This window comes from Chelonia mydas, chromosome 1 (genome assembly GCF_015237465.2).
Source record: "Chelonia mydas isolate rCheMyd1 chromosome 1, rCheMyd1.pri.v2, whole genome shotgun sequence".
NCBI classification, from domain to species: Eukaryota; Metazoa; Chordata; order Testudines; family Cheloniidae; genus Chelonia; species Chelonia mydas.
The window spans coordinates 40855180-40882712 of record NC_057849.1 but is presented as its reverse complement, the minus strand read 5'-3'; the positions used below and the strand labels follow the sequence as shown (position 1 = coordinate 40882712).

At 40.3% G+C, this 27533-nt stretch overlaps 1 protein-coding gene across 8 annotated transcripts in view; it reads left to right on the top strand.

Annotated features, from left to right (window-relative positions):
- The window catches only part of MICU2 (mitochondrial calcium uptake 2), a 253633-nt gene that overhangs the window by 193462 nt on the left and 32638 nt on the right, over positions 1-27533 (top strand). For 6 of the 8 annotated variants that reach the window (XM_007059116.4, XM_037891043.2, XM_043530701.1 and 3 more), the window contains 4 exons: positions 2134-2165; positions 2261-2336; positions 9031-9078; positions 14414-14496. In XM_007059116.4, coding sequence (XP_007059178.2) covers positions 2134-2165; positions 2261-2336; positions 9031-9078; positions 14414-14496 — 239 coding nt within the window. The remainder of the gene's footprint in view (positions 1-2133; positions 2166-2260; positions 2337-9030; positions 9079-14413; positions 14497-27533) is intronic. The other 2 variants (XM_043530681.1, XM_043530686.1) reach the window with 1 other exon arrangement.

Below are 27533 nucleotides of genomic sequence, written 5' to 3'. Positions count from 1 at the left end.
TTTTTAACAACAATCTGTAAACCACTAACACTACCCCCACACTGTCTTTTTTTCCCTCTCTCCCTTTCTTTCCCCTATATGACTGGAAGAGTGTTAACAAGCTACAAAAGTTGGTCCAATAAAAGATATTCTTTCACCCACCTTGTCTTTCTGTGTATAATACACTTATACATACGCTGATATTCCTATGTATAAATAAATAAGGTGGTCTGAGTAGCAACACCTATAGCTGAGGGCCCCAAACTTTTTCTATAAAAAATACCAGAATTTCAGTAGTTTATAACTTTGAAATGTTCTATGGCAGCTATCTGCTGAATTTTTTGGGAAAGTTTTTCAGCAAAAATGGTTCTACTGTTTCAGATAACAAGGATAGGGGAAATGCATTATTTTGTCCACATATTTTTAAAAAAAAAGTCATATGACCATTTCATGGAGAAGTTTTAGCACCTCAGTGATTTGAAGCAGGCACTTGAAATTTGCCTGTGCGGTTGTACTGTTACCTTTTGCTATCCCTGTGAAAATCCACCCATATCTGGCCAAGTTATAAGCCTCTGACAATTGTAGTTAGCACATGCTCAATAGTTTATTAGAGGCCACCATCATTATTCGTCAAAGATTCTGTCTGCACTAGTGTGCTCCATCCTCACATAGCAGCTATTGCCAACTGAATTTCACATAAACAGTCCCCACAGAACAACTGAGCATGCTCCATCCTAGGACTCCAGGAACTGAGTGGGTCTTTACCTCGAATTGTTCCTCCCCCTTGTCTGAAGTCACTGTGGCACTAAGTGCCAGAACCAATAACAGGAAGACTCTCCTGTGTTCTCAGTGCTCTCTGCTAGCACCCAGGCAGCATGGAGGAGGAGGAAGCAACCTGACTTGTATTGAAAAGAATTAGAAGTAAGGGGGTGGGAAAGAAGGGAGACGGAGGTAAACTGGGAGCAACAGGAGCCCGACAGGGATAGGGGCAGGGACAGGAGTTACAGAGGGTATAGAAACATTGCAGGGACAGGAACAGGCTGAGGTGACAAGGGCAGAAAGATCTAAACCACTGGAACACACTTCCATCCAGAACCTAGAACTGAACCCAGGATTCCTGTGTCTCCATCTCTATTTCACAGCTGTCAAGAGTATCTCTGTGCTTTCCACTGGCTAGATATGTGTCACATTCCCCTGTAGTGCAGAGGTGGGCAAACTACAGCCTGCGCGCCCATCCTGCCCGGCCCTTGAGCTCCCCGCCGGGGAGGCTAGCCCCCAGCCCCTTCTGTACTGTCCCCCCTCCCCCACAGCCTCAGCTTGCCATGCCTCCAGCGCTCTGGGTGGCGGGGCTGCGAGCTCTGTCCAGGAAATGCTGCAGTGTGGCTGGCTCTGGCCTGGCAGAGCGGCTGCCAGACATGCGGCTCTGAGCAGCATGGTAAGGGGGTGGGGAGCAGGGGGTTGGATAAGGGGCAGGGGATCCCTGGGGGCAGTCAGGCTGTTTGGGGAGGCACAGCCTTCCCTACCTGGCCCTCCATACAGTTTTGGAACCCTGATGTGGCCCTCAGGCCAAAAAGTTTGCCCACCCCTGCCTGTAGTGGATGGTTCACACAGAGGAGAGCAGCCTAATACTGATACTGGTTACTCAGGTGAAGATATGGGAATGGGGGCCCTGCGGATGACCTGTGGGGGTCAGTATGGTTCCATGCGATGAAATTTGTTTTTTCAGTTTGCTTTTTTAAAAACCTACGAAATTGGATTTTTAAAAACTGCATTAAAAGAACTTTAATTCTGGCATTTCCTAACTTTTGAGTGCTTGACTCTGTTTCAACATATGTTATGTGCATATATGTGTATGAATAGTTTAAGGATTTATAGCACAGTGTATGCAAAAGCACACTGCTGAGCTAGTAGTAAATACCTGAAGCCATTTGTGGTTTCATCTGTGTTGCAAGAACATTTGAACTGGTTATTCATACTATTTTTGAACATTGTCCTTGCCTGATCATTGCGGGAATTAGAAACAAACTGCCGGCTACAAAATATTCTCTTTCATATTACTTACCATTTTCTCATAAAAATCTGAAGAAATGCTACAGATCAAAGTTTCAAGTCAGAGTTTGTTACTGAATGATGATTTTTTTATTATTATTACAGGTACAGCAATGGCCAAGAAACTGACAAAAAAGGTAAGCAAAATGTTCTGTTCTCAAAAAGAACTCTCATTCCTTCTGTTACTAAAACTCTATTTCACAACTGATTTTTTTTATTTGTGTGTTTGAAGGAGGTAGATGCTGCACTGGTAAAAGTCACAAAGGCTAAAGCAGGACCAACCTTTTTTAGAGACCTCGGCGATAAAGGTAACACACTTTGGTACTGAAAGTACATCTTATATTTTTGGACCTAATTATGTATGTGAATATATTTTAAAGAAGGTTCTACAAGCTCAACTTGATTTCCAGCTAGCAAAAAGTTAACTCCTTGCTGAGATCTCTCTCAGCTTTTCAAGACAAGGAAACAGGGCTGGGAACTGAAGACCCATTCAAGCATTCCTAGGACACCAGGAAATTCTGTAAAAACACCTAGCTGATCCTGCCTATGGAGGAGGCAGAGCTCTACAGCCAGTTACTAGAAGGGTGGGTTGTAGCCCAAAGTAGGCTTTTGTTTGTTTAACCCCAACAGGTTGTTGGATAGATTTTGTGTAATTTGGATGCACTTAAAATTTATAGAAAAGAAACCTTAGATAAAAATCATACTTGACAATGTACCCTCCTCTTCTGGGGCATCCCTGATTTCCAAGGGTGGTCGAATCCCTTATTCTTTCCTGTTCAGACAGGACCTCAGTAACACGCACTCTTCCCCCCCCCCGGCCCCCAGCCCAACCCCTTAGGACCAGCAGTCCCTGGATTCTTCTGTAGTGCCTCCACTTAGGGGCTGGGAGTATAAACTAGTAACAGTTACTCCAGCCTCTAGGATATTACATTTTTATAACGGGAATCCAGGACCAGCAAATAAAGATTAACACCACTTTCTTTTAATTTATCCCTGTCCTTTTTAGGAGTAAAGGGAAGGGAACAGGCAAAGAAATTGAGAATGCCAAATAAGGGAGTAATTAACCAATCCATCAGCAACAAACACGCACAAACTAAGTTACTCTAAGAGAGCGACCCAAAATCTCTGCACAGGCCCTATCTGAATATCGGGACTGTCCCTATAAAATCAGGACATCTGGTCACCCTATCCTCCGCACAATGTGTATGACCTTGTATGCACCCTATGTGTGAGCTCACACCAGAAGGAGGATGTCTTCTGCCCAGTGTGACCTTGTACGTATGGTGCATGCGAGGTCATGCTGTTCAGAGAATGCCAGTTTGTAATGTAAAATGGTATCCTCTATGCATCATGACCTCACATGCATTATACATATGAGGTCATGTTGCGGAGCAAAATGGTGTCCTCTGCACAGAAGGAATTGCCACGACCCCATCTGCTGATAGTGTGACCCCATTTTGAGTCACGACCCACAGTTTGGGAACCGCTGCCATAGAAGCATCGTCAGTATTTGGTCCACCAAACCTCCATTCTGTCTCTGAATTCAGTTTCAGTTTCATATGTATAAAGCTATAAATATATTTTAAAATAAAAATACAAAATAGTACTTTGACAAATGCCCGGAACTAATAATCTACAACTGTTTGAAGGCACAATTTAGGTTGCTTATTTCTACCATCAAAGGGTTATTTAAATATTCAATAAAACTATCATTGGTTCAGATTGCAGAATAGAAAGCTAGGAGATTCTGCCTTCTAGTGGACAGTTTTAAAATTAACTTCACGTTCTTATGGATATATTTGTGTTTATATTTTATTAAGACTATTTTATTTATTAACCACACTTATTCTTTTATAATCTTAGCAGTTTGACTGTGGAAATTTTTTTTTTAATACAAGGAAAATATAACATGCTTGCTAATCCAAAATAAAGGAATCTGGTTGTAATTGGCTGAGGCATAAGAATTAAGTAATGTGTGCAGCATTTATCCTTTAATTCTGATAGAGTCTACATATATACCAATCATATTTACAAATTGTTTTAAAAAAACCTTGTCTACTGCACCTATTAAATGTAAACTTGAAAATGAATAAATGTCAATAATCTCTTCAGAATAAAAAGTTTCACAAAGAAGAACTCAGTTCAGTTTTGCATCAGGTAAAGTGGTCAAATCTGTATAAAAGTAATAAAAGTGAAGTAATATTACTGTGAGATGAATTCTCTTGGAAATGATTCCATGGTAAAAACCTGCTTCGACTCAGCCAGGTATATGTTGACTTCAGTATAATTAGTCATAGACAGAATATCAAACATATCATGGCTTTGTTTAAAGTCACTGAGGTTGGCGTGGAAAAACAATCAGAAATATTGTACACCTTTTTGCTATTTTTATCTTTTTTTTTTTTTTTTTTTTTTTTTTTTACCTATTTTACTATGCTGACTGCTCACAGAGTCAACATGGCAAAAGCAGAACTCCTAATCTTCTCTCTCCTGCAAGTCCTCCCTCCTTCATTCTCAGTCACTAGTGAACAACACCACCATCATCTCTGTCACTTAGGCCCATAACCTGGGTATCATCTTCGTCTTAGCCCTCTCTATAGATCCTCACATCATTCAGGCTGTGTCTGAGCCTAACCAGTTCTTTCTGCATAACCTCTAAGATCTGACCCTTTTATCCATCCTTACAGCTAAAACTCTAGTCCAGGCTCTCCTCATCTTGTATCTTGATTATGACAACATCCTTTTCCCTGACCTTGACAAACGCAAGTTTGCCCTGCCTGTATCCATTCAAAATGTTGCTGCAAAGATCATTTTCCTAGCTCAGTGCTTTGACCATGTCACCCCTTCCTGTGTTTCTCTTTACTGGCTCCTCCTCCTCCATTGCAATCAAACATAAGCTACTTCTCTTCACTTTCAGGCTCTTCATGGCTTATCCCCACCCTACCTATCAGCTCTCATTTAGCATGAGATGTCAACTCCCACCTTTCATCAGCTTGAGATGCAAGCCTCCATCACTCACTTGCACCAGCAGGATCTACACTGGGGCTGCCTCATACTCACCCCTAAGAGCAGGGGTGGGCAAACTTTTTGGCCCGAGGGCCACATCGGAGTTGCAAAACCGTATGGAGGGCCAGGTAGGGAAGGCTTTGCCTCCGCAAACAGCCTGGCCCTGCCCCCTCCCACTTCCTGCCCACTGTCTGCTCCCCTCAGAATCCCTGACCCATCCAACCCCCCGGCTCCTTGTCCCCTGACCGCCCCCTCCGGGGACCCCACCCCCTATGCAACCCCCCCTGCTCCCTGTCCCCTGACTACACCAACCCCTATCCACACCCCCGACCCCTATCCACACCCCCTGGGACTCCCACACCCTATCCAACCCCCCCGTTTCCCATCCCCTGACCCCCCCCCAGAACCCTTGACCCAAGCAACCGCCCCCTGTCCCCTGACTGCTACCCCGGGACCCCCCGCCCCCTTACCATGCCGGAGCCAGCCATGCTGCCTCACTGCCCGGCAAGAGTGGTGGGCCAGAGCGCTGGCGGTGCAGTGCGCTCAGGCTTTGGGGGAGGGGGGGACAGTTGGGGAGGGGCCTGGGGCTAGCCTCCTTGGCCAGGAGCTCAGGGGCCGGGCAGGATGGTCCTGCGAGCTGGATGTGGCCTGCGGGCTGTAGTTTGCCCACCTCTGCCTAAGAGCCACTGTAGCTGTAGGCAAACTAGGCAACTGCTGCTTAGGATCTGCAGGTTTCTGGGAGAAGTGGTGCTGCAGACCAGTCTACCGGGGTGTAAATTGCAGAGTACTCCAACTGCCGCGTGTAGACCCTGCTGGTGCGAGTTAAAAGCACGTAGTTTGCATTGATGTACAGGACTACATCAGTATGCACTAAATACTTTTTAGCTCACACCAGCAAGGTGTACATGGGGCAGTTAGAACACTCCAATCTATACTGGTCTGCAGTTCACACCGCCGAGACTGGTCTGTGGCAGTGCTTCTTCCAGAAATCTGCTGTATCTAGGCAGCTGCTGCCCCACACGGATGCCTGTAGCTATCACACCCTTTGGGTGGGGGCAAGGCAGCAAAATAAGGACCCTGGAATTAGGATCTTGCACAGATATCTTCTTCGGGGAAAGAAACACTCAATGGAGAGAGGAAAAAATGGGTACTTCTATTGGAGCCATGAGAAAAAGAACTGATTTCAGTATCTGCTGGTAGCATTGTCATAAGCCCTGTTACTTAGTATAGTATAGGAATATGAGCTACATTTCAAAGAACTAGGTATGAGCTTAAATCTCTTCAACACAGTATTTAACAGAATAGAAGATGTCATGGGCAATTACAAATTGACTGGGTAATTAAATTAAATAGATTGGGGCGGCAAAGGTCTGTCTAAACATGAAGAAAATATAATGATAAATTAAAACCAAATAGGAGTGTTCCCCCATTCTCTCAGCCTTTCATGAATAATTTAAATGTGATTAACATAAAATAAGGTTCAGCCTTGGGGCTTTTGATCTTTTTAGTTGGTTGTTTTAATAGTTGTGTTTTTTAAAATTCCATAGTAATTTGGATCTGTGTATTTGGTACTTAGTACTTTGGTCTGTATATTTATGACAACACTTGTTTGCATTTGGTGCCCAGCTACATGATTGGTGAATGCAAAGCAATTGCTGTTTGTGCTCAAATTGCAAGTTTTTCCATGGGCAAAATTGTGGGTTCAGATATAAAGATGTGGGGTTTGAGTCCTCATTGCATCACTCCCCCTTTTAGCAGCATAACTCCATCCGTTTACTTCCTGTAGAGGTACACCAACTTGAAACTGCAGTAACGCAATGGTGACTCAAACCCTTTGCTCTTGAAAATTCAGCCAATTAAGGATAAACTCACATGCCGCAGAGGTCCATGAGCAATTGCTAATTAACTAATTCTTCCTATTCGCTCTCTGTCATTAAGCAGACAAAAAATGTTTCACTGTGCACCTTTGTTCATAATCCTGCTCTAGGATAGAAGTCGGTAATCCTATATTATAGAGAAAATCACCTGATACCATTCCAAATCTGCATTCTCTAAACTCAACACCTGAGTAAAGTTTGAGACCAGTGTGAAATACTTTTTTGGAATCTTAAATGCTTTATTGAAGTTTGAAGAGAATACTAATGTTGTCAGGTCGCCAGTGGGTTTTTTGATTAATGACATGTGTGCTTTGGACGTGCCTTGCTATGTAGTTTACAGTTTGGCATATAAAAGCTGAATTTCCCGTGTTTTATGTTGATACAATATGTGTATTTATTACTAATGTGTGAAGTCTCATAATTGCTGTTGCACAGATTTTCAACTGGATAAAATTTACTGGTAAAATATTAGTTAGGTTTTGACTATGGGTACTTTATTTTATGGTGACATCACACACAGGCTAGGTTTTGGAGACTATCTCACACAACTTCAGATCGTTTCTGCAGGGCTCCAACACTATAAAATGTAACGCTACATCACTGGTAGGGACTATCTTTCTTTTTGCTCTGTGTTTGTACAGTGCCTAGCACAATGGACTAGGGCTCCTTGGCACCACCACAGTACAAATAATAAATACAAATAATTTATGCCTTTTATGTTAAAGAACTAATACAATATTGTACATTCAGGTTATAAACACAATTTTTGAAATATAAATAATACTTAGTGTTTTGTAGGGTCATAGCACCGTACAGACATAACTTTACTAGTCTTCACAACACAGCTGTTAGGTAGATGGCTAAGTATCATTTATCCCTATGTTTACAGGTGGGGAAACTGAGAGAAAAGGAGAAATGACTTGGCCAAATCCACACAGCGTGTCAGGGGCAGAATTAGAATTAGAACTCACTCTCCTGAGTTCTAGCCCTGCGCTCATTTCTCCAGACAATGCTGCTTTCAGTAAATGAATATTTCTAAATTCTGGAGTTAGTATAAAATGACAAACGTAAAATATTAAATTATTTCAAAGCAAATAAAAATGTTATTGGCTCAGCATAGTGATTAATCAAGTTTGTTTATCACTGAGGCTTAAGAGGATTCCTTATCTATCAATTAGCTAAATATAAATTATAAAAATTATGTTTATCTTTGAATAGAGTGTAGTTTAAACATGACTCTTTAAACAGCTTCTACATTATACAGTGTTTATTTCACAAGTTAAAAGTATTTTCAAAAGCTGTTCATAAAAAGCCCTTTAAATGTTTTTCTTAAAACATTATCATAGGGCAGATGCATAGGATTCTGTTGTTTAACCATCAGCTTTTTATATTCTCTGCCTTTAGCTTGTATGCTGCTATTTTGACACTGTCACATCTTTGTTCAGGCTTTTCATTTAAATCGGTGTTTCAAAGGAAAACTCTGGAATTTTCCTTCAAAAGGGGGGAAAAACACTTTCACCTTGTAGAAAGGACATGTTGCTATTAAAAAAAAAAACAAAAAAAAAAAAAAACCCTCCTTTTGGCACAGGGCCCAGCAGTACTATCAGTGCAATCTAGCAGCTTGGCAGCTTTGCGTGTTGCCATATTCCCCTTGAGAATTAAAGGAAAGCTATTCTCCGCCTTTTCAAAGCTGCCAAAGGATGAAATACTTTGATCCTTCAGAATAACAGTAGAGTAGTTCTCCTCCCAGGTACTAAATGTGACAAAGCACATTTAATTTATTCGTCTTTTATATAAACACTGACATTTTTCAGTGAAAATCCAAACATTTAGTTCAGGTCTTTTATTAATACCAAATAAACCTCCACATGACAGAGATGCTTGAGAAACAAGTTCACCTCCAGAGCACTGAAAATAGAATCAGAAATTTTTGTTTAACAAATAATGACAAAAGAAAATATTTATTTCACATAAGTTGTATTATTTAGTATACAATTAATATGAAACTGAAAGTTTCAAGTATATAAAGTTTGATTGTAAAAGCCTTTCTGCAAATATTGTAGATCAATATGCTGATTTTAAAATTCACCATTTCATTTTTGGTACAATTTTATTTCAGGACTGATCTCATATACAGAGTACCTCTTTTTGCTGACAATCCTCACAAGTAAGTATGACTTCTAGATTTCTGCATCACAGCCCAACATAAAAAAATATTTTATATTAAGATCAATGGCTACTACACATTAGGGAATTAATGTAAATGGATACTATGTCAAATGACTGCAGTATGAATCTATTGTGTTATCAGTGATTATTAGCAGCACTTTAAAGATGTTGATAAGCTCCACAACAAGGGTCAGGAATTGAATAGGTGGCCACTCAAGAGAATTTGGTGGAGACAAGGGAAGGAGGTATTTTTACATTATTTGTTAGTCAAGTTTGGCAATGAGACGTTTACATCTTAACAAACAGGACTCGTTCAGTGGTATAGCACAGTGTCCCAATGAATCGTGTATGAAAAGGAGTATCTGTCACGTACAACACCTCCAAAAATGAGCCTGGGAACTTAAAATCATAATTTTGCTAGACACTAAAAATCATGGTCTTAACACTGGATTGATGGTTTATTACAACAATCTGTAGTCCATTAATCCCCCTCATTTTGTCCTATAAGTGCAGGGTTGTTAACAGGCCACTTCACCTTGAATGGTCCTTTCAAATATGTATTAGCTACTTATGGTAAACAATCTTTTCCACCTTGTATTTAGCTGGGTCACTCTTAGTACTTTCCCCAGACTTGAAGAAGAGCTCTGGGTATCTTGAAAGCTTGTCTCTTTCACCAACAGAAGTTGGTCCAGTAAAAGATTTTACTTCATCCACTGTCTCTCTAATATTCACATACTAAGGTATATAAAGGATACTACGTAGACAGAGGTAGTTCACAACATTCTTGTTTGGGAACCCATCATGTTCTTTCATACCATGCCTTCAGACAATTGCTGCCATCGCTTCACGTTTTAATCCATTTTCTTCTCATTCCTTTCCTCCTCTCTGTTCCATTTCTCTTGGGTTTTTTTCTCTCTCATATATATTTTGCTGACTCTTCTGCTTGCCCTGTTGTCTGCTGATTACTTCAGTAGCCCTCCTCACCATCTCCAGCCGCTACTTACCAAAGATGTGGAAACCATTCATTGTGCTACACAAGGCTGGACTGAAGAGAACAGGGAAAAGATGTTTGGGCTGGCAGGTAGTTCTTTGAGCCTGCAGTCCTGGACATGAAAAGTGCTATTGCAGCCACCTTCATTAGGGGCTGCAGTGGGAACAGTAGGCATCCAATGAAGTGAGCTGTAGCTGTAGCTCACGAAAGGTTATGCTCAAATAAACTGGTTAGTCTCTAAGGTGCCACAAGTCCTCCTTTTCTTTTAGTGGGAACAGGGAGTGAGGGCAGGTGGCTTTCAAGAGAGCCATCTGCTGCTTTAACTGCAAATATAACGGCAATTATATGTTGGGTCTGTTGGGGTGACCTTGGGTCTTTTAGCTTTCCTCACAGACACCGATCCTAGCCTGTGCTCCATACATACCATCCCTCTGTACTACTCTGGTGGTCTGTCCCTCAAGCTGGGAAATATTAAAAGTCAGGGAGAGCTTTTGAAGACAAAATGAATATAATGGGCATTATGAAGTGAGGCCTTTGGCTAGCTGTGATACATTCCAATTATATAACCATATAGGCCAAGTTTTGTTAGCCAGTATAGCCTCTCTCAAACCATTAGACTCACGAAAGCAGGAAAAAACCAAAAATCTTAACTCTCTTGATGTCAGTGGATGATGGACGGACATACATCCTCATGGACCTCTCTGCAGCATTCAGCACTCTCAGCTATGAGATACTGCTGTCTTACCTGAGAAAGGTGATTGCACTAACATGATTTTGAGCCCTTCCTTGAAGGATGCATCCAGAGAATGGTGATGGAAAATTACATCTTTCCCACAAGCCCCCTCACTTTGTAGAGGGCCTCAAGCATTGATTCTCTTTACAGTTCTATTTACCATCTACATACAGCCACTAGGTGAATTGGAAAGATAACCTGGACTTGAGTGCCAGCAGTATGCGCATGACACACAGCTCTACCTATCTTTCACCACATATAACCATACCTGTATAACCAAGATGGCCCAGAGCTTGATCAGGTCATGGATGAAACTGAACTCAGGCAATACAGAGGTTATGATGGTGGCTAGAGGAAAGCACCTCCTGGCTGTACTGTAGCAATGCAATATACATGGCATGAAGGAATCAGCCTTCAGGAAACTCTAGCTAATACAGATCACAACATTGTGCATGGTTTTGATATAAACTAATCCATCATACAAATATACTGCCCCCCCCTCGAGTAGTGATCCTCCAGTACCACAGCTAATGGCCCAATAATTATGAATGTGAGCAATATTAAACACACAATAGTTATTCATAAATGTTTCCAAAAAGATAGCAATTGCTTAGAAGGATTCTGGCTGAGTAATGTGCTACATAAAGCAGAGAGGAGGAGTATGGTCACCTCTTACATATAGAAAATAGTCATTTTCAAGATAGGCCACCTTCATCACTACTGGTATTTAAGAGAAGGAAAACATTCTTCCACGCAAATTGAAATACCAGCCAGGGGTTTACTGAATCCAGAAGTGGCAGACAGGATCTAGCTCCACTGGAAAAATGTGAAACTAATTTTTTTGCAAAACAAACCAGGCAGTGGATAGTCTTAAAAAAAGAGAACCCCATAGCAGCATCAATATTCTTATATAGTATGTTTTAATTAAAATCAGATGGCAGAAGATTCACTTTCTTTAAATTCAGTTGTTAGGCTGAGAATTAAAACCAATGTTGATGCATTGGATCAAATAAGAAGGAAATGAAGCCGCTTCAAAGCAAGCAATTCTTCACATTTTCGGACAATCAAATGACATTATTTCCAGGGTATATCATATAGGAATGAATTGAACTGCAAAAACAAAGGAACCTATTTATACAGGATGAATCCAATGTTAATTTTGCTTCTGAAGTTACACAAAAGGTTATCATGTACGTCATTCTGAAAGCCAATGTCAACAAGGGTTAGTGCTTCCATCTGTATCTAATATCTATCCCATATCAATCAGTTCTTGATATTTCATAATTATGTAGCCTATGTGTCTATGACTCTCTAATTATTATTAGCTACAATCAGATTGTTCGAAGAAGCTCTCTGAGGCTTTATTTACTTTTTTAATGAGATTTTCCCAACCCCACACAGCTATTCTGTAGATCTGCTATCCTCTGGTACTACTCCTCCATTGGCTAAAATATTCCCAGTTTCTGTACACCTGGACAGATATGAAATCCAGTATCAGGGTAAGGGCCTGTGTTGAAAATATTTCTTCATAATAAATGGAGGCCTTATTTTACCTATTGCAGTACTTGCTTCCCACTCAGACATGCCTCATGTCACCACAATTATCTTTTGTTTAGTGCCAAGGCTTAGTTAATGGTATACTCCTGGTTAGTCTCTGCTATGGGTTGTGAACAGCTAAAAGCCAGCACTATTATTCTATTATTTCTTTCCTGGTGAGTGACTCCAGGAGCTGAGCACGCCATCTCGATCAAAAACTTTCTTCCCATTAGCCCATTATAAAAGTTTCAGATAATTAATACTGTTTTGCTGTGCAGGACTGAATGGAACCTCCACTTTCGGCTAATATGCAGGTCTGATGTTCAGATTTTACAGTTTTGCCTGAAAGTGTAATTAATACAAATATATTTGAGATCTTCTTTGAACCACATTTACATTATAAAATGCATACCATTGGCATTAGATCATATCAGATAAGCATGTCTTGGGAACTGTATGAGCAGTTCTAGCCTGTATATTTTACGTCCGGCTGCTTTCTTATCTGTAAATTACAACACAGATTACATTAATCATTTTACAATAAATCATTACACTTTTATTCTCTAAAGTTATTATGGGATGTGCTCTTATTATTATTGAACCAGAGAACTCTCTTGGTGAAAGGTTTCAAATGAAACATTTCCATAGAGAGGAAACCAGTTTCCGTAGAGTTCAGATTAGCACGCTGTAATGATATTTGTCAAATATTAGTGCATCACAAGGTTGGTCAATTGGAAATGCTAATTGGCTGGTGATGGGGTAAATAATGTCTGATATATAAAGACAACATGTTGTATTATATTTTTGCCAGATTCACTGGAAAGCAAAAAAAGGCATTTTCTTAATGTTATCACTCTGCAAAAACATAAGCTTTGTGCGCGTTAGAAAAATCAGGGTCCACACTTTTTTCAGCCAATGGCTGAAAAAAATATAACTCCAAACTAAAAACGTCTCTGAAGAGGCTTCACATTCCCAAGGGAGATTGAACTTTGTATTGGACATTGTATTCCTGGAGACCCTTGTGACCCCGATAAACTATAGGAGATGTCCCATAGCTTTCTTCTAATTGATGGTTTGCCTGCATAGAGCTACAAACTCCCAAATATCAGTGCGGTCACTTGCTACTGCAATGGACTTCAAACATGTTTTGGTGTCAAATTACTCCTGGTCAGGCTAGTTAAGAGGACAACCCACTAGTGAGTCAGGTAGCCTCAAATGGACAAAAGAAGTAGTTCAGAGAGTTTTGCGTTTTCTTAGTGCCTACTACACTCAGACCTGATGAAATTGTCCTGATAGATAAGGGGCAGCAATTTGGTGAAAGAAATTCAGTGCATGTTTTTGCAAATTATTTGCATCATTTCCTTAAAAAATAGGTATTGGGGAACAAAATACACAATGTACCGAAAGGGGAAAAGTTGGAGCTCAAATGTATAGAGATTTTCTATTAAGAAAAAATAATACTTGGGCTGGCTCCGGACCCTGTTGCTAGTTCCCATGCTCCTAACTGAGAGAACTGGGTTTGATTTACAAACCCAGTCTCTTGCTTCTCGGGGCAGTAGAGACTGAAAATAATGGTCTACGGCATGCTTAGTTTCTGAGAGGAAGAAGTACCTGAGACCACTCTACAGTGATTCTTCTAACCAATTTGGGAATATTGATTGGCTTTGGAGGTTTCTTCCAGCTCTTCTTAGCATGAAAGTAGGTACAGGACATAGAGCTAGAACTTAGAGATGGTCAGTGGCAATGGAGAAAATGGGGAAACTGGCTGAGGATCATAGGAAGAGAATCTAGGGCACTATGATGGACTGAATTTTCAGAACTGGTGAAAACAGATCAAGATATTCTGCTATATGTAGTTACTATTAGAATTTCATTACCAACATCACTATCTTTTGAAATGGATATAAAACAGTGTTTTTTTAACATTTACATAATAGTTGCATCTGGGTAATATGGTTTGTTGGGAATTCAAAGCATCTGTCCAACTATGAAAAACTGAAACTGCAGGTGATAATCCTGCTGCATTAGTTATTTATAAGCAAATGTATATGTATTTTTAACACTTCATTGCAGAACCACAAACTGGATTTCATATTGCTTTTAAAATGTTGGATGCAGATGGCAATGAACAAGTTGAAAAAAAGGAGTTCTTTAAGGTATGTAAATACATATTCATTTTTGAAGTATCCACCATTAAAAATAGTCAAGTGTAGTCTTTTGCATCTAATCTGTGATCACATTTTACAATAGAGAGAGCTATATTTGCTAATACACTTTATTTATATGAAAGGAATATATAAAAAAGCATCACCACAGGGTTTAAAAGTAGTTATTATCATGTTTGAAGTTAACTTTTATAAACGCTACCTTTCATCCATATCTGCAGATCTCTGTATAGTAGCAGTAATTGCCCCAGGTTTGACCTACCTTAATGTATCAGTTTGGGAAAGTCTTCCAATTTCTAAATATGGACTTTAGAAAAGTCACTTTCTGATTTGTTTTAAATTGGATTGTGCTGTTCCACAGTAGTAAACAAATATTGTTCCCAATGTGATATATAATGTAGGTGGGGGAAAGAAACTACATTTTTATTTGAAACACAAATGGGGAAAATTGGTTCACAAATGGAAAAAGAAAACCGTGAAAGACACTTATTTTAAGCTTTTAAGAGAGTATCATTAATTTTGTAGAGTATAAAATACTATATTAAGTATTCAACAGGGTTCTTACAGGAAAATATATCTTAAATATTCAAGTCAAAAATAGGAAATGAAAATAGCAGAAACCTGGACATTTTTTATGCACTCTCATTGTGATTTCCTATTACATCACTGTGGATAAGATTTTAAAAGAAGCAGAAATGAGTGCTGTCCTCCTTTATGAATTAGTCTCCAACATTACCCTAACGGTAAACAGTACTGTGATCAAAGTCAGAAATACAGAAAAATCCTCTTAATCTGAACCTTAATAATTGGCACACCCGCTTGATTGGGAAAATTGCCAAGGATTCAGTGGAATGTATTTCAATGACTTTAAACATTGGGATAATGGCACACCAATTGCTAGCAAAAATTTCTCACTGTGCTGCCCTTTGTTCATTTCATGCTGTTTCCCAGCTCGATTATGATTGTTAAATGAGTGTCTTGCCTTAATATTGTTTTAGAAAATATTTTAATGCTTTGGAGTACCTTTTTAAAGCATTATCTGAAACTAAACAGTATTTCCCAGTGCAGTGTGTTCCCATGAACCTCTAATAATTGAGACCATTGCTTAATTTTGGTACATTTGTTTCTCTCTGTTTGTGCCAATTAGGAGGCTTCTACTGAACTATATTTCAGATACAAATTGCACAAACAAATCATAGAATCATAGGATTGGAAGGGACCTCGAGAGGTCATCTAGTCCAGTCCCCTGCACTCACAACAGGACTAAGTATTATCTAGACAGGTAGGACTATTATCTAGACATTATCTGACAGGTGTTTGTCTAACCTGCTCCAGTGGCCAAGTTCCATTCAGTATCATTTGCAAAGTATAGGCCCAATCCTGCAAGGTGCTTGAGTGCTCTCAATTCTCTGCGGGTCCTGTGTGCAAGTTCTTCCAGGTGTGAAAAAGTTGTTCTAGAAAACTGTTCACATCATTATTCTGCTGATGAAAAATAAAGCCAAATTACAAAACAGCCATTTTCTTTTTGCATTTGTCATTCTTACCCACTGGTTCTGATAATCATCCAACAGGACTGTATCAGAGCAATTAAAATACATACTGATCAGTGAAATGCGTCTATTCCAGCTCCTGTTTTTTTTAAGCTGAACAATACAGAACATTGATAACATACAGATATGGATACATCCATTAAAGAAGATGAAAGTCTGTTCTCTCAAAATAGGTGGCAATACAAATCAATACAAAAATTAGAATCTTGGAGAGGCAATCGTATTAAGTGAATGTCATTGTAGTAAGAAAAATTAAGTTACTTTGCATGTCTTTTGATTAGGGCTGGCAAGAGATTTTAAAAATGTATCGTGATTAATCTCAAGATTAAAAAAATTGCTATTGTGCGATTAATCGCACTGTTAATAATGGAATACCATTTATTTAAATATTTTTGATGTTTTCTACGTTTTCAAATATACTGATTTCAGTTACAACACAGAATACAAAGTGTACAGTGCCCACTTTATATTTATTTTTATTACAAATATTTGTGCTGTAAAAAAAACAAAAGAAATAGTATTTTTCAATTCACCTAGTACAAGTACTGTAATGCAACCTCTTTATCATGAAAGATGAACTTACAAATGTAAAATTGTGTACAAAATATAACTACATTCAAAAATAAAACAATGTAAAACTTTAGAGCCTACAAGTCCAATCAGTCCTACTTCTTGTTCAGCCAATCACTCAGACAAACAAGTTTGTTTACATTTACAGGAGATAATGCTGCCCGCTTCTTGTTTACAATGTCACCTGAAAGTGAGAACAGGCATTCGCATGGCAATATTTTAGCCAGCGTTGCAAGATATTTACATGCCAGATGCACTAAAGATTCATATGTCCCTTCATCTTCAACCACCATTCCAGAGGACATGCATCCATGCTGATGACGGGTTCTGCTCAGTACAGATCCAAAGGGGTGCAGACTGATGCATGCTCACTTTCATCGTCTGATGCCACCAGCAGAAGGTTGATTTTCTTTTTTGATGGTTTGGGTGCTGTAGTTTCCACATCAGAGTGGTGCTCTTTTAAGACTTCTGAAAGCATGCTCCACACCTCGTCCCTCTCAGATTTTGGAAAGCACTTCAGATTCTTAAACCTTGGGTTGAGTGCCATAGCTATCTTTAGAAATCTCACATTGGTACCTTCTTTGTGTTTTGTCAAATCTGTGGTGAAAGTGTTCTTAAAACGAACAACATGTGCTGGGACTGCTATAACATCTGAGACTGCTATAACATGAAATATATGGCAGAATGCAGGTAAAACAGAGCAGGAAATGTACTATTCTCCCCCAAGGAGTTCAGTCAAAATTTAATTAACACATTATTTTTTTAACTAGTGTCATCAGCATGGAAGCATCTCCTCTGGAATGGTGGCCAGCATGAAGGGGCATACAAATGTTTAGCATATCTGGCACGTAAATACCTTGCAATGCCGGTTACAAAAGTGCCATGCGAACACCTGTTCTCGCTTTCAGGTGACGTAAATAAGAAGCCGGCAGCATTATCTCCTGTAAATGTAAACAAACTTGTTTGTCTGAGCGTTTGGCTCAACAAGAAGTAGGACTGAGTGGACTTGTAGGGTCTAAAGTTTTACCTTGTTTTGTTTTTGAGTACAGTCATATAGCAAAAAAATCTACATTTGTAAGTTGCACTTTCACGATAGAGATTGCACTACAATACTTGTAAGAGGTGAATTAAAAAATACTGTTTCTTTTGTTTATCATTTTTACAGTGAAAATATTTGTAATCAAAAATAATAATATAAAGTGAGCACTGGACACTTGGTATTCTGTGTTGCAGTAGAAATCAATATATTTGAAAAAGTAGAAAAACATCAAAAATATTTTAAAAATTTCATTTGGTATTCTATTGTTTAACAGTGATTAAAACTGTGATTAATCGCAATTAATTTTTTTAACTGAGATTAATTTTTGAGTTAATTGCGTGAGTTACCTGCGATTAATTGACAGCCCTACTTTTGATATTGTATTAAGGAATTAAAATGAAAGTTGTAAGAGCACATAAAATGTAATCCAAACTCATGAAAGTCATTACTTTCAAAATTGTCCTTAAGGATCCTCACAGGATTGCTTCATTAGGCAAATATTACGGAAATTGGATTTTTGTCTGTTTGTTTTTCTGTCCCCTCTCCCCGCAGAACAGTCTTGTTTTGGGGGGAGAGTGGAACAAACCCCATGTGGGTAGAGAGCAGGAAGAGGAAAACAATCTCTGTAGTCACAGAGGGAATCTTCTCATGTGGTTAGATATCAAACATTTATGAGAGGTGACTATTTTAAAGCATTCATTCCTGTGCAGCACTAGTTTGGTAGACTCAAAACTAAGAATTTATCATCAGGCCTTTAGACTTTGCATATCAGCTGTAAATGCACTGAAAGAATATCCTGGTCCTTGAAGTTTTAGAATGTTAAAAATGAAAACTGTTACGTAAACACGATTAGTCTGCCTGAATCAAGTGTCTATATAGCTAACAAATTAACAAACTAAATGTCTGTATAGCTAACAAAAATCTACTCACCCCTGTTGTGTCACGATTAGTTTCCAAAGAAAATAAGTCTCAGCTATTTTTGAGATTTTTTTGCCTGTGTTTCATAACTTTGCCTCCTCCTGAGTTTCTTTTATTCCAGTCTCCTCTCAGTGACATAATGTGTTTACTATCTACAGAGTCTCACTGATTGAACCAGCAAGTGTTGTTTTGATACAACTGTCTCTTTTCTTTTCCAATTATATAATGACCAAAAGGCTTCTACATGTCATGGAAAATAGATTTTCTTTTTTGGAACATTACTTTCAATCTGTTTCCCAGTAATGTCAATCAGATTTGAGGCAGTCTCTCTGGTTGCACAATCAAAGAAGGAGAGTGTGTGCACGGTCTCCCTGGCTGATTGAGTCACAATTACTCCTGGTTCTGAATGTGCTGGGAAAGGTCTGCTCCATCACCTGGTAAATGGGCCGATGTCCCTTATAGAATCATAGAAGATTAGGGTTGGAAGAGACCTCAGGAGGTCATCTAGTCCAACCCACTGCTCAAAGCAGGACCAACACCAACTAAATCATCCCAGCCAGGGCTTTGTCAAGCCAGGCCTTAAAAACCTCTAAGGATGGAGATTCCACCACCTCCCTAGGTAACCCATTCCAGAGTTCCACCACCCTCCTAGTGAAATAGTGTTTCCTAATATCCAACCTAGACCTCCGCACTGCAACTTGAGACCATTGCTCATTGTTCTGTCATCTGCCACCACTCAGAACAGCTGAGCTCCATCCTCTTTGGAACCCCCCTTCAGGTAGTTGAAGGCTGCTGTCAAATCCCCCCTCACTCTTCTTTTCTGCAGACTAAACAAGCCCAGTTCCCTCAGCCTCTCCTCATAAGTCATGTGCCCCAGCCCCCTGATCATTTTCGTTGCCCTCCACTGGACTCTCTCCAATTTGTCCACACCATTTCTGTAGTGCGGGGCCCAAAACTGGACGCAGTATTCCAGATGTGGCCTCACCAGTGCTGAATAGAGGAGAATAATCACTTCCCTTGATCTGCTGGCAATGCTCCTACTAATGCAGCCCAATATGCCGTTAGCCTTCTTGACAACAAGGGCACACTGTTGACTCATATCCAGCTTCTCATTCACTGTAATCCCCAGGTCCTTCTCTGCAGAACTACTGCTTAGCTGATTGGTCCCCAGCCTGTAGCAGTGCAGGGAATTCTTCCATCCTAAGTGCAGGACTCTGCACTTGTCCTTGTTGAACCTCATCAGATTTCTTTCGCCCCAATCCTCCAATTTGTCTAGGTCACTCTGGACCCTATCCCTACACTCCAGCTTATCTACCTCTCCCACCAGCTTACTGTCATCTGTGAACTTGCTAAGGGTGCAATCCATCCCATCATCCAGATGATTAATAAAGATGTTGAACAAAACTGTCCTCAGGACCGACCCCGATGATCGAGCCGTTGATCACTACCCACTGAGCCCGACGATCTAGCCAGCTTTCTGTCCACCTTATAGTCCATTCATCCAATCCATACTACTTTAACTTGCTGGCAAGAATACTGTGGGAGACTCTATCGAAAGCTTTGCTAAAGTCCAGGTATATTACGTCCACTGCTTTTCCCATATCCACAGAGCCAGTTATCTCATCATAGAAGGCAATCAGGTTGGTCAGGCATAACTTGCCCTTGGTGAATCCTTGTTCACTGTTCCTGATCACCTTCCTCTCCTCCAAGAGCTTCAAAATAGATTCCTTGAGGACCTGCACCATGATTTTTCTGGGGGCTGAGGTGAGGCTGACCGGTTTGTAGTTCCCCGGATTCTCCTCCTTCCCTTTTTTTAAAGATGAGCACTGTAGTTGCCTTTTTCCAGTCGTCCGGGACCTCCCCCAATCACCATGAGTTTTCAGAGATAATGGCCAGTGGCTCTGCAGTTACATCAGCCAAGTCCCTCAGCATGCTCTGATGCATTGCATTTGGCCTCCTGGACTTGTGCATGTCCAGCTTTTCTAAATAGTCCTTAACCTGTTCTTTCACCACTGAGGGCTGCTCACCTCCTCCCCATACTGTGCTGCCCAGTGCAGCTGTGGCAAAAAAAAGCATTGAGTACCTCAGCTTTTTCCACATCATCTGTCACTAGGTTGTTTCCCCCATTCAGTAAGGGTTGCACACTTTCCCTGACCACCTTCTTCTTGCTAACATATCTGTAGAAACCCTTCCTGTTACCCTTCCCATCCCTTTCTAGCTGCAACACCAATTATGCTTTGGCCTTCCTGATTACACCCCTGCATGCTCGAGCAATATTATACTCCTCCCTAGTCATCTGTCCAGGTTTCCATCTCTTGTAAGCTTCCTTTTTGTGTTTAAGCTCACAAAGATTTTTCTGTTAAGCCAAGCTGGTTGCCTGCCATATTTGCTATTCTTTCTCCACATCGGGATGGCTTGTTCCTGCTCCCTCAATAAGGCTTCTTTAAAATACAGTCAGCTCTCCTGGACTCCTTTCCTCCTTGTATTAGCCTCCCAGGGGATCCTACCCATCAGTTCCCTGAAGGGGTCAAAGTCTGCTTTTCTGAAGTCCAGGGTCCGTATTCTGCTGCTCTCCTTTCTTCCTTTTGTCAGGATCCTGAACTCAACCATGAACTCTCATGGTCACTGTTGCCCAGATTTCCACCTACTTCTACTTCCCCTACCAATTCTTCCCTGTTTGTGAGCAGCAGATGAAGAGGAGCACGGCCCCTAGTTGGTTCCTCCAGCACTTGCACCAGGAAGTTGTCCCAAACACTCTCCAAAAACTTCCTGGGTTTTCTGTGCACTGCTATATTGCTCTCCCTGCAGATGTCTAGTGAAACCCGTGAGCAATGTCTAGGACCACTAATTCTCAGATATGGAGTGGTCCAGTCCATGTTCAGAACAAATGACGTAAATTATCTCACAAGTTACAACCTTCACTTTATGGGGAAGGTCAATAAGAAGATAGTATCAAGCCAACTCCTGCAGCATCTGAATCCTTCCCATTTTTTGAAGCCCAATCTGTTGGGCTTCAGATCTGGATTTGATATGGAAAGTGCCTTGATAGTTTGTAGTCTCCTTAGAGTAGTGGAACAAAGTTGTACATCCATGAAAACAGGATTAATCCTATCAGCACCTTCAATACCCTTAATTATGAGTTGCCTTTGACTCTCCTATGGAATGGGGCAGTAACAACCAGAGTTGTTTTAAGGTGACTTTTTGGGGGTTGTCTACACTTAAAAGTTAATTTGTATTAATGTGGTGTGTGAATTTAAAGCACAATAACTATCCCTAAATAAGTACATGTGTGGACGCTTTTATTCTAGAATAAGAGAGTCCACACATGGATCTATTCCGGAATATCTCTATGTGTAGACAAGCCCTTATTCCTACCACAAAGATGCAATTGTGCTTCTTCCCATAAAGCTCCAATAATTAAGTCCATAACTAGTCTAGCTAGTGGAATCTTCTCACCCTTCTGTTCACTCTGTATGTGAAACTATTTGAAGAGATTTAGAGGTGCTGCTCAGCTTTATTTCATTTTTAATCAACCCGCAGACAGAGCTGATTCCTTGCTCTCCTACTCTCTGATAGAGATAATGACCTGGTTGAAAGGTAACTGGCATTGGCTCTAACCAGATAAGACAGAGGCAATGCTTATACGTGGGGAAAATATTTCAAGGAACTGGAAAGAACTGTGGCTGCATTCTGAAATGAAAGTATTTGCCTGCCAATTTTCAAGGTGATTTTGCAATTACGGGATTCCCCTTTGTTTTTGGATTCTCACATAGCAGAAGTGGCCAGAAACACTTTGGCCCAAAGATTATATCTTTTTCTCTTTGATGCAGACCTCACCTTCATGCCTTTGTTATTTCAAGGTTAGACCACTGTAACACATTCTTCTTTGGTCTTCCCTTCATTGCAACTTAAGGCACATCTTCACTAGCAACGTTAAAGCACTGCCACAAAAGCGCTTTAACGTGGCTTATGTAGTCGCGGCATAGTGACTCTCCCAGCACTATAAAAAAAACCACCTCCCCAAGGGGAATAGCTACCAGCACTGGTGCACTGTCTACACTGGCACTTTATAGCACTGAAACTTGCAGCGCTCGGGGGGTGTTTTTTCACACCCCGAGCGAGAAAGTTGCAGCACTGTAAAGTGCCAGTGTAGACAAGCCCTTAGAAGCTTCAACTACTGCAGAATACAGTTGCCAGCTCTGTAGTATCCATGAAATTCTAAGTAGCCTAGGAACCATTTCTTCCTCTCTTCCTTTTTTCCCCACTGCAGTACCTGCATTCAGCAAGAACACTTCAGCTATCAGTCTTCAGGATGAAATTTGCAGGCACAAGTGGTGAGGCACAAGTGATGGGACCTTGCCTCTGAAAATTCATCAGAGTCCAAATCTGACCACTTTTAGGCCTGTTCTTCACTAAGAAAAAAAAAGTATATTTTGAACATTTTAACATCTTTGTGTAGACACTTTGTAGTTCTAACACGTTAGCTGATCAGGATGAACACTGGGATCACTCTAGGGCTTATCTTGACCAACCATAACATGTAACAACTACAGCTGGTTTGTCTGCACTAAGGCTGAAACCCTGGCCCCAGTGAAGTCAATGGCAAAACTCCTATTGAATTAAATTAGGTCAAAATTTTACCATAGGATTTTAACACACATTAACTAGCATCTGTATCCTAGTGTGTACATGTCCTCTGTGTGTAATGGACACAGCCTGGGTGTAGCAGGATTTTTCTGTAGATGCTATAATCCCTTTGAGCACTTTCTGGTTGATAAACTTTCAGTTTTGGTCTTTTTCAAGGAAATTGGTTTGGTTGCTGTAGGAGAACAGAGAGCATGTGTGCTTTAATTTGGGATAAATGTTCTGTTTTCTTGATACAAATAATGGAAAGTGAATGACTTAAAGAAGCATGTAATAACTTAACTCATTATATCTCAAGTCAATTAATGACAGATTCTCTAATGAAGCATTCAGTTTTGGTACACATTCACAAAACACATATGGTTCACGCGTTAAGCAATGTTAATCATGTGTTGACCTTTTTGGAGAAATCTTTGGGGGCTGCACAATGGTAATAAAGGGCAGCAATTGATCTCTGGGTTCAAATCCTGATTAAGGTACCAATTAAAGTGTTCATGATCTCAACTTAATCCTTAAAACAACTAGCATTTTATGGCAGCCAGAGGAATAAGACAGAGTTCCAGAAATCCATTTTGAAAAAAATAAGGGGAAAGTACAGGGCTGTTTCAACACAGTAAAGATAATCAGATGAGGATTTCAGAATGATCAAAATTAGTTATTTTTGTCTAGTTCTCAACACAATGGATGATGATGACGTTGGAAAACTTTGTGTGGGAGACAAGAAAATGGAGAGGTAATAGAAAGGCAATAACTAACTAGAACAAAATTTAGTGAAAGCAAAAAAGAAAGGGGTAGAAAGAGGAAGATGAAGCAAACATCAATGTTTGTTCAGTTACTTGCTTTGTCACATCCCATTTCTCATCCACTGTCTTCTAGTTGTTTGTTCGGATTGTAAATTCCTCATGGCAGGGACCTTGTCTCCTTAATTGTCTGTAAAGTGCCTACCATGCTTTGGATACTGTATAATTAATTATAATATGTATAACAATATCAGGAGTGTAGCCAGGTACATATTGTGCCATGCAAATCATTCAGGAAACTGGGGAGGGCAACAAAAGGAGGTCACCACTCCACAGGGCTCAGGCACCAGTCATGTTACAGTAACAGCTCAAAGGCCGATCTTCCTTAAGGCCAGACAAAGCATAAATGCCAATGTGCATTCTCGCCTCATTCAGTCAATCTCATTTTGCCAGAACCAGCAACACTAAAGCTTTTGGGCCACAGGAATTGCAGATGCTTTTTTCCCCTCTGACAGAAAGGCATGGATTCTGTTCGATATCTCACGCTACGCCCATCACCTGAGGGTTGAAATGGGTGACACCTTTATTCATGGCAGAAAGGGCAAGGAGAGAATCAAATGAACATTTCTATATGTTCCTTCCAGATTAGTGCTCAAAGCACATAGCTAGGCAAGCCTGCACTGCCACTACCCATCTTATACCTGTTTCCACCCAACAAGTAAAAGAATTTGTCCACAGATTTCTCAGTGCTTTATATGTATGCTAAGGACACAACTACTTTTTCTGAGAGTAAGTGAACCTCATGCCACCCAAGCCCGGCTCCCAGTATAGAATTATTATCTTCCTCATGGGCATTTCTGTGATGCTCATGACTAGAGTACTTGAGTGCTTCCCAAACATTGATGAATTGATCTTCACAGCACTCCTGTTGGGTAGGGAGGTTTTGTCCCCGTTTTACTGATGGGGACTGAGACATAGAGAGAGCAAGGCCAAAACTCTACACTGATTTGGCGTGCCCAAGTTCAGATGCCCAAGGCATGATTTTTCAGAGTATTTAGCATTTTTATGCATTTCATATGTTCAAGGCAAGCTTCTTTTGGCGTCAGTTGCATTTATGAGTTCTCAGCATTTCTGTAAATCTGGCCCCAGGTATCTCAATTTGGAAAACACAGAAAATCCAGGACACAGTAGCTACCAGTGAAAATTGAGATTTGTGACTTACCCAGCATCACATTGGAACAGAACCAAAAGTAAAATCCCTGCAAGTTGCATGGAAACTTTTTAAAGACACCATAATAGAGGCTCAACTTAAATGTATACCCCAAATTAAAATCGTAGTTAAAGAACCAAAACAACAAAGTAAATGAAACAGTGAGAGGCAAAAAGGCATCCTTTAAAAAGTGGAAGATAAATCCTAATGAGGAAAATAGAAAAGAGCATAAACTCTGGCAAATGAAATGTAAAAATTAGAAAGACCAAAAAAGAATTTGAAGAACAGCTAGCCAAAGACTCCAAAAGTAATAGCAAAAAAATTTTTAAATACATCAGAAGCACAAAGCCTGCTAAACAGCCAGTGGGGCCACTGGACAATCGAGATGCTAAAGGGGCACTCAAAGACGATAAGGCCATAGTGGAGAAACTAAATGAATTCTTTGCATTGGTCTTCACTGTTGAGGATGTGAGGGAGATTCCCAAACCTGAGCCATTCTTTTTGGGTGACAGATCTGAGGAGCTGTCCCAAATTGAGGTGTCATTAGAGGAGGTTTTGGAACAAATTGATGAACTAAACAGTAATAAGTCTCCAGGACCTGATGGTATTCACCCAAGAGTTCTGAAGGAACTCAAATGTGAAATTGCAGGACTACTAACTGTCATATGTAACCTCTCATTTAAATCAGCTTCTGTACCAAATGACTGGAGGATAGCTAATGTGACGCCAATTTTTAAAAAGGGCTCCAGAGTTGACCCTGGCAACTACAGGCCAGTAAGCTTCACTTCAGTACCGGGCTAATTGGTTGAAACTATCGTAAAGAACAAAATTGTCAAACACATAGATGAACATAATTTGTTGGGGAAGAGTCAACATGGTTTTTATAAAGGGAAATCATGCCTCACTAACCTACTAGAATTCTTTGAGGGGGTCAACAAGCATGCGGACAAAGGAGATCCAGTGGATATGGTGTATTTAGATTTTCAGAAAGCCTTTGACAAGGTCCCTCACCAAAGGCTCTTAAGCAAAATAAGCAGTCATGGGATAAGAGGGAAGGTTCTCTCATGGATTGGTAACTGGTTAAAAGATAGGAAACAAAGGGTAGGAATAAATGGTCAGTTTTCAGAATGGAGAGAGGTAAATAGGGGTGTCCCCCAGGTATCTGTACTGGCACCAATACTGTTCAACATATTTATAATGATCTGGAAAAAGGGGTAAACAGTGAGGTAGCAAAATTTGCAGATGATACAAAACTACTCAAGATAGTTAAGTCCCAGGCAGACTGCGAGGAGCTACAAAAGGATCTCACAAAACTGGGCGACTGGGCAACAAAATGGCAGATGAAATTTAATGTTGTAAATGCAAAGTAATGCACATTGGAAAACATAATCCCAACTATACATATAAAATGATGGGGTCTAAATTAGCTGTTACCACTCAAGAAAGAGATCTTGGTGTCATTGTGAATAGTTCATAGAATATCAGGGTTGGAAGGGACCTCAGGAGGTCATCTAGTCCAACCCCCTGCTCAAAGCAGGACCAATCCCCAAATTTTTGCCCCAATCCCTAAATGGCCCCCTCAAGGACTGAACTCACAACCCTGGGTTTAGCAGGCCAAGGCGCAAACCACTGAGCTATCCCCCCCCCTCCCCATTTCAGTTTTCTGAAATCATCCACTCAATGTGCAGCGACAGTCAAAATAGTGAACAGAATGTTGTGAATCATCAAGAAAGGGATAGATAATAAGACAGAAACTATCATATTGCCTCTATACAAATCCATGGTACGCCCACACGTTGAATACTGCATGCAGATGTGGTCGCCCCATCTCAAAAAGGATGTATTGGAATTGGAAAAGGTTCAGAAAAGGGCAACAAAAATGATTAGGCATATAGAACGGCTTCCGTTTGAGGAGAGATTAATAAGACTGGGACTTTTCAGCTTGGAAAAGAGGCAACTAAGGGGCATATAATAGAGGTTTATAAAATCATGAGTGGTATAAGAAAGTAAATAAGGAAGTGTTATTTACTCCTTCTCATAATACAAGAACAAGGGGCCCCCAAATGAAATTAATAGGTAGCAGGTTTAAAACAAACACAAGAAAGTATTTTTTCACGCAACGTACTGTCAACCTCTAGAACTCCTTGCCAGAGGGTGTTGTGAAGGCCAATATAGCCGTTCTTATGTTCTCTGTGACAAGAGGCAGAGGTAGAATCCAATTCTCAACTGCCTTAGTCAAGCGACAATCCTTCCTCTTTGTGAAATCCCCTGTCTCGTTCACTATACGTTTTCCATACCACCTGAGCTGGCTACACAATGTCCAGCTGGCCTGCCTCCGTACTGCAACCAGAAAACAT